This window comes from Pseudoliparis swirei, chromosome 1, assembly GCF_029220125.1.
Source record: "Pseudoliparis swirei isolate HS2019 ecotype Mariana Trench chromosome 1, NWPU_hadal_v1, whole genome shotgun sequence".
NCBI lineage: Eukaryota > Metazoa > Chordata > Actinopteri > Perciformes > Liparidae > Pseudoliparis > Pseudoliparis swirei.
The window spans coordinates 11,472,613-11,487,745 of NC_079388.1; the positions used below are offsets into that span (position 1 = coordinate 11,472,613).

The following is a 15,133-nucleotide window of genomic DNA, read 5'->3' on the forward strand; positions in this document are numbered from 1 at the left end:
TTTGAAGAATACAATACAATAAAATAAAATCGCAGGACAGGACATATTACATTTAAGAATTTAAATAATAAAGGACATTTAAAAAATAATAAAAATGAAAGTAAATACAGTGTATCTAAGTGTATATTAAGTGAAAGCGGTGTAATGTTCATTGATGTTGTTCAATTTGAGGAGGATCTGGCCAGAGGTGATTTATTGTAAAGTCTAATAGTTGCCAGGAATGTTCTCCTGTAACTGGAAGGTTCTCCTGTATCATGAAGGTTCTCCTGTATCAGGAATGTTATCCTCTATCAGGAATGTTCTCCTGTATCAGGAAGGTTCTCCTGTATCTGTCCTTGTGAAGCGGAGCTGAAGCAGTCTGTTGAAGAACGTGCTCCGCTGTCCCTGCAGTATAGGTGGTGGAGAGGGTGGTCCATGTTCTCCAATATGGACAAACATTTCTTCATGTCCTCCTCTCCACCTGTTCCGGATAGTCCTCTTTGCAGCCAATGATGGAGCCGGCCTTCCACACCAGTTTAGTGAGTCGGTTGGTTTTCTCCAGTTACAATGCTGCTCCCCCAGCAGAGTACGGAGAAGTTCAGAGTACTGGTCCAACAGCCTGGTAGAACATCACCAACATCTCAGAGCACTGGTCCAACAGACTCGTAGAACATCATAATTGAGATTTTTCATATATTACAAACATTTGAGGACTTCCTTGAAAACCTTCAAAGGAGTGCATTTGTTTTCTTCTCGTTTTTTAAACCGCTACCAAGCAGGGATGCTAAGTGCTAGATATTGCCAGCCTACATGGTTGGGCCCCATTTGGGAGTGGCTACAACCTGGAAAAGAAAGCTAAGATCTGACATGTTTAGAAAAAAAGAAGCTAAAATCAGCCCAAAGTCTTAACAGGGTCTCAGATTTACAAAGCCACACACCCTCTTCAAGTCCTGGATTTCAGACAGCCAATTAACTTTTGTGGGTGTTTTGGGGGAAATTTCACCCCTTCATCTCATTGTAGGCCCTGTCTTGAGTGTTTGTGTTCAATTTTGGATATCCAGGACTAATATTTAGGAGATTATGACCATTTTTGCACTTATCAAAAAATATGCGAATATAAGAGAATAAGGCCCAATTTGACCATTTGGACCTTTTTTGGGGGCCCTTAAATTGCAGCTATCAGTCCCAAACTTTAGGGTATTCATATTCAGATGTCCCTCTAGAGGATCCACATCTCTAAGTTGCTTGAAAGTACGAAAAATTAACTAAAAGACTGGTTTTAAGGATTTTCCTCTTGTGAAGGTTTTGGAGGCGATTTCACCCCATGACCTCAATGTATTATATTTAGGTAAATATTATATGTAAGGTTAATTTGAAAGACAATTAGGAGGTTACGGGTCAGTTGGCTGAGTAGTGTGTGTGTGTGTGTGTGTGTGTGTGTGTGTGTGTGTGTGTGTGTGTATGCATGTGTTTAAAAAGATGTTAGTGTCAGAATTTATTTTAATTTATTCATTATCATTTCTGATTACAAATATTTGACACAGTGCTGTCGTTGATGTACATTTTATGAATAAATAAAAGTACACTTGTTCTCTGATCTTGAGAATTCACATTTATCTTTTATTGAAGAGGGAATCTATGACAGATCTGCTCACTGATGTCATCGAAGGTATAGGCGCCAAAGTACTGAATGGTAATATGTCAGAATTTGGACTGGTGAAAAACATATTTCCTTTTGATTCCAACGTACAAGTAAAATACCATCTTGGAGATAGAATAGAATTGCACAACAGTTCAAATGACTCAGTGTTTTCCCCAGATATGTCTATTATATACAATTGTGTTCTGTATTTGGTCTAGGAATACATAATTGCTCCGCTGTGTTTTAATATTGACACCAAAACAATAAACTCCATTGAGTTTTTATTAGTGCTGTGAAAAATAACGCGTTAACTCAGTTAATTAAATTACAGGTTTAACTTTTTTTTTTTTTAACACATTTAACGCATGCGCAGAATGAGCTTCCAATCCGTCTGTTGTTGGTCGTCTCTAACCAGCAGCATGTCATTCTGTCTCTACGTGTCGCGTTAACACGACTCCGACCTCCGCCTCGCGCGCCGCAGAGCTCGGATGCCGGCGTGTGAAAAAAAGTCACTTGCACCCCCCCACCCCCGTCAACAACTCTTCTCGGAGCTCTTGCCTGTCTTGAGAGCCCTGTAAATGTATATATGTGATTAATCATGATTAATCCACAGAAACCTGTGATTAACCTGATTAAAAATTTTAATTGTTTCACAGCCCTAGTTTTTATCTGTTTTTAATTTGTAAAGAGATGGAAAGGATGGGAAGTTTGAAATAAGAAAGTCTGACTCACAAAGCAGTTCTGTACTTGTCAGTGTTGACCAAACAGCCTTATGATTATGTCAATTCTTGTTTCAAGCATTAACTTGCTCAAAACAAGTAATAACATCTCATTAACAAGTTTTAATACCTTATTAAGATAATTAAGGACTAAAACACTTAAAACAAGTGAAATGCTCCAACATGAAAACTGCCTTGTAAGAAGAAATATCTTGTCAGTCAAAAAACAAGCATAGATTGCCTTAATTTGAGATATTTCATCTTACTTAGATTTTAATTTTTGCAGTGCGGTCGCAGAATCATATAGAGGGAGTTTCTGATCTCCGCCTCCCTCCCCCTTAGCACGGTCTTCACCCTCGCTCGAGCTCCTCTTACCCCCTCGACGAGCAAGGCGAGGATACCGTGGCCGGGGTGACCGTCAGATGAGAGTTCGGGCATCGTGACCCGTAGACCCGTGTCCTCTCCGGAGCTCAGGTTGTCAGCGCGCGGTGAAGCGCTGCGCCTGTGCGTCGCCGACGTGCTTTTACGACAGTTTTCTGCACTTCTGTCCTTTAGAGCACGCTTATTTCCCTCACAATAAAGTTACCGGTGTGAGCCGACTCACACCTCAAACCTCCCCCCCCCTCTCCTCTCCCTTCTCCTCCCCTTCCCTCCCCGCTCCTCTCCCTTCCCCACACACGAGAATAAGCGGCGTCGCTTTTCTTTCCTCCTCCACCCGAGGCGATCGAATCGTTGCGCACGTCTTAACACTACTTTTAATCTTTTCATGTATTCTTTGACTGTCATGTGTTCGTTTCCCCCACTTATCCCCTCTAGACCAAGAAGGGGTAACACAATCTTACGTCCCCTTAGTTGTCAAATAAACATTCACGATAACAATTCTTGAGGAATTTTAAATGTTTCAACTCATATTTTTCAAAAGTGCATTGCAATGAAATACTCAACTTTAAAGAGATTGTAATGCGTGATCCCTCGAACAAAGAACAGTTAATTTAAACAAGTTGAGTTGTAAGGCGTATGAGACGCAGAGAGAGATGATGAGGAGTACTGAGCATGGGTGAGAGATCACGGGTTAGAGTACCCTCAGCGTTCTTAAAGAACACAGGTTTTTTATGGGCTCTAAAGAAGACTGACTGACTGAGAAGTAGAGTGAGGAGGGTGTGGAGCTGTGACCCTGTGACACACCTTCTAACATACCTTTACGTGGTCTGGGGCACTTAAGGGGAACGTGTTATTTAAAATTACCATCCATTAAAAAAATTATATTTTAAAATATTCAATAAAATATACGTGTAATTTCATAATCAGAAATGGAGTTTTACAGAACTTAGTTCGGGAGCAATGACCACGCCCCGAACGTAGCTCATTCCCGCGCACTAAAGCATTTAAACCGAGCACACCTGCCCATCTTCCTGTGACTCTGTCTCTACATCTCGTAGCAGCATGGACCCAGAACTCTCACTCACCGCTTCCGATGCCGACCTCTTCGCAGACGAGCAGATAACGCCCGAAGACCCAGAGACCCCACCGTCTCCCGCCATACGTCGCCGTCGGCGACCGCGACATACAGCCAGCGTCACTCACGGCTCCGGACACCGATCGCCGGGCAGCCCCGACGCCATCGGCCCCTCGCAGTCCAACAGCCCCGGGCGGAGATCCCGTCTCCGTCGCCCGAGGGACATCGCCCCTCCCCGACGGCGCTCTTCCAGCCGCTCGAACGCCAGCCGCGATCGGTCTCCACGACGACGCCCCGCCGAGCGCCATACTCTCATCAACTCCGGGTGGGCAGTGCGTAAATTGAAAGATGCACTCACCGAGCGCAACATCCCGTTTTTCGAATCTGACAGGAAAGCAAGATTACACCAACGCCTGACTGAACACCAGCGGAACACCACAGCACTTCCGGGTTCCCAGCGCCGCGTCGGCAGCAACGCCAATGACGTCACTATGCGAACCACGGCCGTAGCAGCGCTGCCGCACACGTGGGGCCAGGTTGCATCGCACCCCCCCCAGCATGCCCTCAACCCAGAGGCCACCCACCTGGCAGGCTCCCTCGTACAGCCTTCACTTCCACCCCATGCACCCCTTCCCACCCTTCCTTCGTTCCCGTTCCCCCCCCCCTACCCCTACCCCTTTCATTACCCTTCCCTCCCCCATCTTCCAAATGTGTGTAATACTAACCTGCATACAACCTTTCATTCCACAGGTCAGCCAGCATCAGTTCACAACTTCATTCCACAGCACGTACCTCCACCCGCCAGGCCCACCCTAACCATAGCAACACCTCCAGCACACCCACCCACCCGACCATCCCCGTTATCTAACTCCATCAGGCAGCAGATTCTCACCGGTAACTACGTCGACCTCGCCCAACTCATCCACCCATCAGCTAGCAACACCCAGACCCCTAGAGAACTGCTCACCATATTCGGCCCCATCGAGCTGAGCCAGCCTCTCCCCACCCGGTCAAAAGAACTCATGACAACGGAGTTCGCGTACGCTTTCTCCCTGTACCGTGACGTCATCTGCTCTGCCCTACCCGACCGCAGGCCCGAGCTGGACAACTACTTAACGTTAATCCTCAATTTAGCCTTGCGGTTCGGCAACAACGGATTCTATAGCTACCACGTCCTGTTTGCTTCCGAGGCCGCCGGCCGCGTGCAACAGTACAACCAGGGCACATATTGGGGAACCCTCGACCCAGAATTATATTGTTGAGTTTTTGCATCCCGCCCTTCACTTAACTGCGAGCTCTGCAGCGCACCAGCCCACCCAGCCTCCTCATGCTTCCTCACTACAACTCAGCCGCAACCAATTCCCCTTAAACAAAGTCCCACCTCCCACCGCAGCCCCCCGCCCCAACCCTGTCAAACCAGCCCCCCACCCTCCCCCCAAGGACACAGACCGGAGAGGAAGACCCATCCTCTACCAGGGCGGGAAGACGGTCTGCAACAATTTCAATGACTTGGGATGCAACGCCTCCAGCTGTCGATTCCTCCACACCTGCTCCTTCTGCGGCGGGGCCCACACAAAATCAACCTGCCCCCATAACCCTCTAAAACACAGGCTTTGTAAGTACCTCGGGACACCGATTAACATCCCCGCGTTAGCCTCCGCACTGGAGGGACACCCAGACCCCCAGTTCACGAGTTATCTTTTACAAGGTCTCACTCACGGTTTCCACCCAGGCGTATCCGCAGTACCACAGTCTTCCTTTACGTGCAAAAACCTGCAGTCAGCCACTGCCGAGCCTGACATAGTTGCCAAACTCTTAGCCCAGGAAGTTAAAAACTCATTTATGATCGGCCCACTCACCAGCCCACCTTTCCCCATAGTTAGAATAAGCCCCATCGGAATAGCTACCAGGAAATATTCGGGCAAAAAGAGGCTAATTATAGACCTCTCAGCACCTCGCGGCTCCTCCACCCCAAGCATTAACAGCCTCATCCCCAGCGCAGACTACTCCATGCAGTACACAACAATTGGCGATGCCACATCCCTCATCCGCCTCGCAGGCCGAGGAGCCTGGCTGTCCAAAGCTGACATCACCAGCGCTTTTAAAATAATGCCCATCCACCCGGATTACTGGCACCTCTTCGGCGTCTCCTGGAACGGCGCTTACTACTTTGCCGTACGCCTGACCTTCGGGTGCAAAAGCAGCCCCAAAATCTTTGACTGCTTATCCGAGGCACTCTGTTGGGTCCTAGTGAATGTCCATAAACTCCCCTACGTCATCCACCTCTTGGACGACTTCCTCACCGTCACACCACCTTCCTCCCCCCCGGCACACGGCCTCCATGCCCTGACCTCCTTGTTCCAGGAACTCGGCGTCCCCCTTTCTGCATAGAAAACCGCAGGTCCCAGCACGTCACTGGAATTCCTCGGCATCACCCTCGACTCGGTCCTATTCAAAGCGTCTCTACCCCTCGAGAAAATCAACCGCATTTCCCTTATCATCTCCAATTTCCTCCTGACCCCCACATGCACCAAGCGCCAACTCCTCTCACTGCTAGGCCACCTTAATTACGCCATTCGTATCATTCCCCAAGGTCGTTCCTTCTTTTCCCACCTTCTCTCAGTCGCCGCTTCCACCGAAAACCTCCAGACACAAGTCACGCTCGACAACGCATGCCAAACAGAGCTTAAACTATGGCACCAGTTCCTCTCCTCGTGGAATGGAATCTCCTTCTTCTATGATGACCACATTACAAAACCGGAAGACATCCTGCTCTACACAGACGCAGCACCCTCAATAGGCTTCGGCGGCCTCTTCGGCAACAAATGGTTTTCAGCCGATTGGCCGGTGGAATTTGCGTCCTTGACTGCCTCCTCCGCGATCTCAGAATTATATCCCATCGTCATCGCAGCCATTCTTTGGGGGCCTGAATGGTCCAAAAAGACAATAACTTTTTACACCGACAACAGCGCAGTAGTTTACATAATCAACAAAGGGCGGTCACGCTGCCCAGACCTCATGCAGTTCATCCGCAGACTAACCCTAATTTCAGCCCGGTGTCAGTTCATCATCAGAGCCACCCACATCCCAGGTCACAAAAACCTCATCGCCGATTCACTCTCCCGTTTCTCATTTCAGAAATTCAAACGATTAGCACCAGCCTCAGAACCCCAGCCGACTCCGGTCCCACCGTTTTCAGCCACCATCTTCATCTGACCCCTCAACTACGACACCTGATCTCCGCCTCCCAAGATGCCATCATCACTAGCGTCGCACCACGAACACTGTCTTCGTACCTCACAGGATGGCACAGCTTTAAAGCTTTTCACGCCTTTGCCGGCTTGCCATTCCCATCACTCGACGTCCTCACCCTCACAAACTTCGTCACATACGCCCACTCCCGCACCATCAGGTCGGCTACCATAAAAGTCTACCTAAGCGGAATCAATTTCCTCACCAAACTGTCCACAGGGGCGCCCTGTCCCGCCACAAACCACTCGCACATAGCCATGCTCCTTAAAGGCCTTCGCAACACTGAACCTATCTCTGCGCCTAAACACCTGCCCCTCACTCCAGACCTCCTCACTCGCTGCATCCAGACACTTCGTTCAGGCTGCCTGTCTCCATTCACGGACAAAACGCTAGAGTCCATGTTTCTGCTAGCGTTTTTTGGTTTCTTGCGTTGCTCCGAGTTTACCACTCCGACCTCAGTCCACCACCCGTCGCTACATGCCACCATTTGCGATGTCTCCATCCATCCTCCCGACACCATCACATATCTCCTCAAACGCAGCAAGACTAACCAGCACGGTCCACCTCAGCGCGTTTACCTCTTCCGCCAAGAATCGTCCCTGAGTCCGTACGAGCCCATCTGCGACTACCTAAACTCAAGATCAACGAGCCGAACCCAAGACCCCCTGTTTATCACTGAGACAGGGAAGGGGGCCACGCAGTCCTGGTTCCTCCACCACTTCCGCCAGGTCCTAGCCAGATCCGGCATACCTCCCGCGTCATACTCGTGCCACTCATTCCGCATCGGCGCCGCCTCCGCAGCCGCAAGCCAAGGAATACCCGACCACGTCATAAAGATGCTCGGCCGGTGGTCCTCCTCCGCATATCTCTCCTACATTCGCTCCAACCTGAACGCCATCAGGAACGCTCACCGGTGCTTGTCTACCTGAAGCTACCTTTTGGGGGATTCAGCCCTCCGAAGCTTCAAGAGGAGACAACCCCCACCCACGAGTCTCCACTCCCCGTTCCCGCAGCTACCGGGACACCGGCAACCCGCCGTCTCACCCCGCCGACCTTCTCTCTCTCTCTCTCTCTCTCACCCACCTAACCCCTCTACCTCCCTTACCTCTTACCCCTCGACCGTCATCCCGTTCCCCTCGACCCCATCCCTACATCCCTCATCCCCACATCCCTTCCCCTCGACCCCTTATCCTTTTTCTCTCTTTCGCAATAAACTGATCAAACTCATATCGCTACCAGCGTGGTCATTGTTAGTGAATTGAGAGCTGGCAGAGGGAGTGCTAGCTAAAGCTATGAGTCAGGAGGGGAAAGTTTAGCAAAGGAATGCCAGGCGTATACTGGCCAGATACAGAGCCGGATAAACCAAAATGATTTACACTGTTCAGGTGGTACCTGGATGAAATAAATCTTTTATGGGATAAAAAGGTTGAGAACCAATGCTCACAATGTGCTTGGTGAGTTTGACCAGTTTCAAGAGCTGGCAGAGGGAGTGCTAGCTACAGCTATGAGTAAGAAGGTGAAAGAATATCAAAGTGGAGTGTGTGCTCCTACTGTATGAAGTTTAAACTGTTGGAGTTAAATTTATCACAGTAAAGCGAGCACTATAAAATGTGTTTAACCCATGTGTGGTGTTTGGTCGGGTCTATGGGACCCGCTTACATTTTTTATCCCCAAAAAAACATTACGCTGAATTATCTTGTTTAACTCAGACTCATTGGCCATGGCTCATTTTCTGTGAAGAACATATATCAAAACACATTTTCATTGACCACACACTGTACACCCCCCCTACACATGTATATTACATAAGGTTTACATATAACAGTTTGTAAAGTGTAAGTCCTGTGTACCTTCACTCTGTCCTCCTGTCTGGGACTACTTATAGAGAAAGTATGCCTGTTTTTCAGTCCCTGCTGTAAAGTGTTGGTACCTGTACTCTGTCAATTGTTTTACCTCACAAGAGCTGGGACAGGAGCTCCTAAGGAGGAAGCTGATCATGATGGAAACAATCTGGAAAAACCAGTCTGAGCTCCCTCCCCAACTGTTGACTGCACAGAACAGGGCGTTCAACTTTTCTAAGTTTTTGTTGATGTAACAGAGAATGGCAAGACTGTGGTAGTCAAGAGAACAATATACAGGGATGGGTGAATCTGTGGCACAGAGCATCACTCACATCTTGATTATTATTGATTTTATTTTGTATTATATTTTATAAAAATAAAGTGATCTAACAAAGGTAAAGAGCAAATATTAATCATATGTGATGTTTCAAATACTTATTTGACAAGTATAAATAGTGGGTGGAACCACAAGTAGTCAAAAATGTATCCACCTCAAAAGGAGGAGTCTTAAAAAAGGACAAGCGTTGGCCTTCGGAAGGAAAAACTATATGAGACAGTGTTGCTCCAACAATGCCTCGGTTTGATTATTTGCTTACATAATAAACATTATTGTTTTGAACTCGGATCTTTTCCAGTGAAATTTTCGAATATCTTTGAGACACCAATATCTGTAAACTACAGCATAGACAAAGTGTTGGAGCAGGAGTTGAGACTTTATCAACTGGCCCAGCCTGAGCTTCTTTTTGTCCGACAAGAACACACGGTAAGAATCTAGCGATTGATTGCATAATCTTTCTTCATCTCCTCCTCCTTTTTCATTCTAACTCTTCTCTCCTTCATTTCTCTTCTGTAGCCATGTCCTCTGACGTCCCTCTATTCCTCTAAAGAGGTCCCTACATTGATTTTTGTTGTTGACCTAATATTAAGTGATTTAAAAACCAAGAGGTAATTATTAAGGGCCAGGTTGTGCGCCAAGAATTAATTAATCAAGTTCCTCTTTGACAGCTGTGTGTGTGTTTTCTTGTTCTGCACTGATAATGCAAATCATATACAAAGGTCATAATGCTAGAAATTTGCAGAATGTGTGGGTTTGGACACAGGACTGACCAAAGTGAGACATGCTGTCTATGTTATATGTTATATCTCAGAAGTGTGAGCTCTCTGGTATATTGTTTATGTTGACAGGCCTACTTGGCTGAATAAAGGTTCAAAACCTCCATTTTAGACGCTGATCATATGTTTTCTATCTGACAACATTTTGCAAAGTACGATAAACCAATAATAAGAAACCACAGGAAGACGATCTCTTTAACTTTAACTAAATAATTGTCAGAATGTATTGTATGATAAGGCCCCAGAGACACGGTTTGACACTGTTTCCGTTTTTAAAACAATCATTTCTCCGCGAAAATAAGGAGCAGAAATCAGTTTAACTCGTGGATGAATCAGTCGGGTTTCCTCCTGCTCCTCCTTCCTCCCGTCTCCCCCTCTGATACACAGAGGAACGGAGGGGCGACGTGTCGGGTGACGCGGCGCGGAAAGAACGCGACACACGAAACCTTCAACGTGATTGGTCAATCCGTTTGTCTGTCAACATTTCGGGGGAAAAAAACCCAATGAACACTCAGTAAATCACAAAGGACCTCCCACCTCACAGGTGAGGCTCATTTAGCAGCCTGTCAGTCAGAGAACCAGAGGACACGGCGCGAGGACAATGAGGCTCATTTCAGAGCTGAGATTGTTCTGGAATGTTTGATGTATAATACGTGGGGGTGTGTCACATGCAAAAGACTTTAAACGGTGAATTTAATTTATTTTGTAAAATGTATAAAATGCCCCCAGCCTCCAGAGGGTGAACGTGACATATTTGAATGTCAGTCAGTTACCAAGGCCACTGGTTCTGCTGCTGTTCAATGTTAAAGATGACAGGACCAATGGGGTCTCAATATACTTCTTTTTTTTTACTAATCTGATGTTTCACTGAAGAAACAATTTATCATCCACGATATTAAATACCTCGCTGGCACTGTATATGTAGGAGCCTCTTTGAAAACACAGCTCTGTGTGAAGTTTTGCATTTAAAAAGAAGGGAAACACTTTTAACCCTTGTGTTGCCTTCGGGTCATTTTGACCCGATTAAATATTTAACCCTCCCCCGCCTTTGGGTCATTTTGACCCGATTCAATGTTTCACCCTCCTGTTACCTTTATATTTACTAACATATTTTACCCTTTGGGTTCAATTTAACGCCAGCAATTAAAACCTCCAGAAAATTATTAGAATTAATATTGTTTTCCAAGTTTAAGTGTGAGGCACTTTATGTTTGTTTGTTGACTACCGAAAGAACACCGACATTAAACATTGAATGGGGTCAAATTAACCCGAAGGCGGCAGGAGGGTGTATATTGATTCGGGTCAAAATGACCAAGGCAACACAAGGGTTAAACGGTGAATTTAATTTTTTTTGTAAAATGTATAAAATGAGCCCAGCCTCCAGAGGGTTAACGTGACATATGTGAATGTCAGTCAGTTATCAAGGCCACTGGTTCTGCTGTGTTCAATGTTAAAGATGACAGGACCAATGGGGTCTCAATATACTTTTTTTTTTTTACTAATCTGATGTTTCACTGAAGAAATAATTTATCATCCACGATATTAAATACCTCGCTGGCACTGTATATGTAGGAGCCTCTTTGAAAACACAGCTCTGTGTGAAGTTTTATCTTTAAAAAGAATGAACTTTTAACTTTTAATTGCGATTAATCGCGATTAATCGCGATTAATTAATCGCAATTTCAAAATGTGCGATTAATTAGTTAATTTTTTTTAATCGATTGACAGCCCTAGTTTGGACACAAGACTGACCAAAGTGAGACATGCTGTCTATGTTATATGTTATATCTCAGAAGTGTGAGCTCTCTGGTATATTGTTTATGTTGACAGGCCTACTTGGCTGAATAAAGGTTCAAAACCTCCATTTTAGACGCTGATCATATGTTTTCTATCTGACAACATTTTGCAAAGTACAATAAACCAATAAGAAGAAACCACAGGAAGACGATCTCTTTAACTTGAACGAAATAATTGTCAGAATTTATTGTATGATAAGGCCCCAGAGACACCACTTAAAATACAGAATGTTCAGCATTGATTTGACATTTCATGCTGAATTGCAGAATGGAAGTTGTGGGGAATTTACTGCAAAGCCAGCAACAGGTGTTAGTTTCCGCTCATTAATTTCTGTTGGTTTAGCTATGAATGCTAAATGAAATCAGTCTGCATGAAGCTTTTACCTTCACCTTGGCAACAACATGCCGTTAGTTTTTCCTCAGTTGTTAATCTTTTGAACTGATGATCTTTGACTCCATTTGCTGCAACTCCTGAGGTCGTTATATAATTGTTTGCTTCATTCTCTAATTCTACAGATGTTGACACCGGCTTCCAAGACAACATTGTGCCTAAGAAATACAGCCGCTATCGGCCTCATTGGATCTATTCTGGCATTCACTCTGTATTTTGAGGCACCACCTCCTGTTTGCCCCCCTAGATTTTCTCAAGAGGTATCTAGCCATCCACATGAAAAGCCCATAGTCCTGGTGTGGTTCTGGCCTCTCAATATAAAGTTTGATTTCAAAATCTGCTCAACACACTTCCACATTGATAGCTGTGTTCTGACAGATAATAGATCCCTCTACAGTCAAGCAGAGGGAGTCATTTTCTACCAGAAAAATATAGACTGGCACTTAAAAAGAATGCCGCAGGACCCCCGTCCAGCTTTTCAGAAGTGGATTTGGTTCCATGTGGAATCGCCGTCGAACACAGGGAGGTATCCGGGTCTGATCCACCTGTTCAACTTAACGCTGAGCTACAGAAGAGATGCTGACATCACCGTGAGGAATGAGCTCACGATCAGAAAGACAGAACTGAAAGAGAACATTGTTCTGCCCAAGAAAGACAAACTAGTGTGTTGGATTGTCAGTAACCATAGAGCTAAAGCAGCTGTGAGAGAACGATATTATCGTGAACTATCCAAACACGTCAAGATCCACATGTTTGGTAGAGCCTATGGAGGGCACATTTTGAGTTATGATGAATATTATTCAACCATTGCTTGCTGTAAGTTGTACCTCTCATTTGAGAACTCGATCCACAGAGACTACATCACAGAGAAGGTTAACGGGCCCCTGGTGGCGGGGACGGTCCCTGTAGTTTTGGGTCCGCCAAGAGAAAACAACGAGCAGTTCCTTCCTGCCGACGCCTTTATTCACATAAATGATTTTCCTGATGCAAAGTCACTGGCAGACTTTCTGCTGCAAATGAATGACGAGGCGTATGCACATTACTTTGAGTGGAGGAAGTTCTTCACAGCCACCCCTCATCTGCTGTCAACCAAGAATGAATTCATTTATCCTATCTGCCTCGCCTGTGACCACATATCAAGAGACAAGGATTTCCATGTAGTTCAGAACCTTTATGAGTGGTACTTTAGGAAACAGAATTGAGAATGTCATTTGATAGTGGCTCACACGTGCAAATATTGTTGACTTTCTTGTATATTGTGTAGTTTAGTCTATCACACACAAGCGCATGCAGCTTTCCCGCTGACGATCTTGCACATGTAGATCCAGGTTCTGGATAAGACACGACAGAGAAATGATACCACACCTGTTGAAGTTTCAGTGTATCACGTGCTATGTCGTTTCAAACATTGTGTTTGAGCTTATATAGGTGAGGGTGTTACGTGTCAGTGTTGTGCAAATAAATCTCATTTGAACCAGTTACTCCTACTTTTAATCTTTTCATGTATTCTTTGACTGTCATGTGTTCGTTTCCCCCACTTATCCCCTCTAGACCAAGAAGGGGTAACAAAATCGTACGTCCCCTTAGTTGTCAAATAAACATTCACTATAAAAATTCTTGAGGAATTTTAAATGTTTCTACTCATATTTTTCAAAAGTGCATTGCAATGAAATACTGAACTTTAAAGAGATTGTAATGCGTGAATGATGGCCGTGACATCCAACACAGTATTTGTGAATGCAAAAGAGTAGGTGGAGCGTCAGTCAAATGTCACATCTGAAGGGATAGCAAAGGGATGAGAGAAAAGCCACAAAGTTTACATATGTGGTTCTACTTGCCAAACCTGTGCAGCTTCATTTTGGGTCCTGCAGAATATCTACACACTCACCAGCTGCTCTGAAGAGACATGCAAGTATATTGACAAAATGTTCCACCTGTTTTTGTTAGGGGGGGTGGGAGTACAGTTTGCAGTGAAATAATACTCACTTGCATTTAAACAAACTTGGAAATGATACAATGTAATGCAATTGTATATTCTTAGTTGTATGTTATATTCCTTTCTAAGTGAACTGGTATATTAACTATTTCGGTGCCTACCACCACTGCCTGCATTGGTTGGGGTTAAGCAGCAGCTGCCTAAGTAGCAAGTAGATCCTCTTATGGTTTATATTGTGTTATATTTCAGAAAACTAAATCAATGCATAAACACAAAAATAGATATTTATAATGCTAATAATAATGAAACTTGGTTGGTGTTGTGTAGACAATTTGCAGTCAGTTGTCAGAGGGGGAAAGAAAGTAGACAGATTCAGTTCATGGAGATTATTTTGCATCCAGAGCAAATAAATTCATACTACCACACCACTTGTGGCAAGGAGTGGGGTTTGGTTCTCTTAATCCATTTGTAGTTTGCCATGCAATACCATAATCTGCGTGATCCCTCGAACAAAAACCTGACCTACAAAAGGTCACAAAGAACAGTTAATTTAAACAAGTTGAGTTGTAAGGCGTATGAGACGCAGAGAGAGATGATGAGGAGTGCTGAGCATGGGTGAGAGATCACGGGTTAGAGTACCCTCAGCGTTCTTAAAGAACACAGGTTTTTTTATAGGCTCGAAAGAAGACTGACTGACTGAGAAGTAGAGTGAGGAGGGTGTGGAGCTGAACTGTGACACACCTTCTAACATACCTTTACGTGGTCTGGGGCACTTAAGGGGTATGTGAGATTTAAAATATATATATTTAAAATTACCATCCATTAAAGAATACTATATTTAAATATTCAATAAAATATATGTGTAATTTCATAATCGAAATTGAATATATTCAATGTTAAATCAGATGCTGATGACACAGCGCTGTGTATTACAGCTTATTTTTAAACCAGTTGAGGACTACTGCTCTTCACGGTCTCATCATGTTTGACATGTTGTCAAGAGCTGGC

At 45.0% G+C, this 15,133-nt stretch overlaps 2 protein-coding genes across 2 annotated transcripts; both read left to right on the forward strand.

Annotated features, from left to right (window-relative positions):
- The first annotated feature begins 1,617 nt into the window (after window positions 1-1,617).
- On the forward strand, window positions 1,618-7,315 carry LOC130198070 (uncharacterized). The gene is given in 5 exon segments (XM_056421136.1): window positions 1,618-1,662; window positions 2,683-2,757; window positions 3,157-3,167; window positions 3,780-5,017; window positions 5,190-7,315. Coding segments are annotated over 5 exon segments (3,192 nt in total). The 3' UTR covers window positions 7,013-7,315.
- Window positions 7,316-12,314: 4,999 nt separating this feature from the next.
- Window positions 12,315-13,805, forward strand: LOC130198077 (4-galactosyl-N-acetylglucosaminide 3-alpha-L-fucosyltransferase 9-like). Its single transcript, XM_056421146.1, has one exon. The coding sequence runs from the start codon at window positions 12,315-12,317 to the stop codon at window positions 13,389-13,391; it is 1,077 nt and encodes a 358-aa protein (XP_056277121.1). The 3' UTR covers window positions 13,392-13,805.
- The last annotated feature ends 1,328 nt before the right edge of the window (window positions 13,806-15,133 follow it).

What these genes read in the sequence shown, in the direction of transcription:
- LOC130198077 (XM_056421146.1), top strand. Translation starts at nt 12,315, where the DNA reads ATGTTGACACCGGCTTCCAAGACAACATTGTGCCTAAGAAATACAGCC.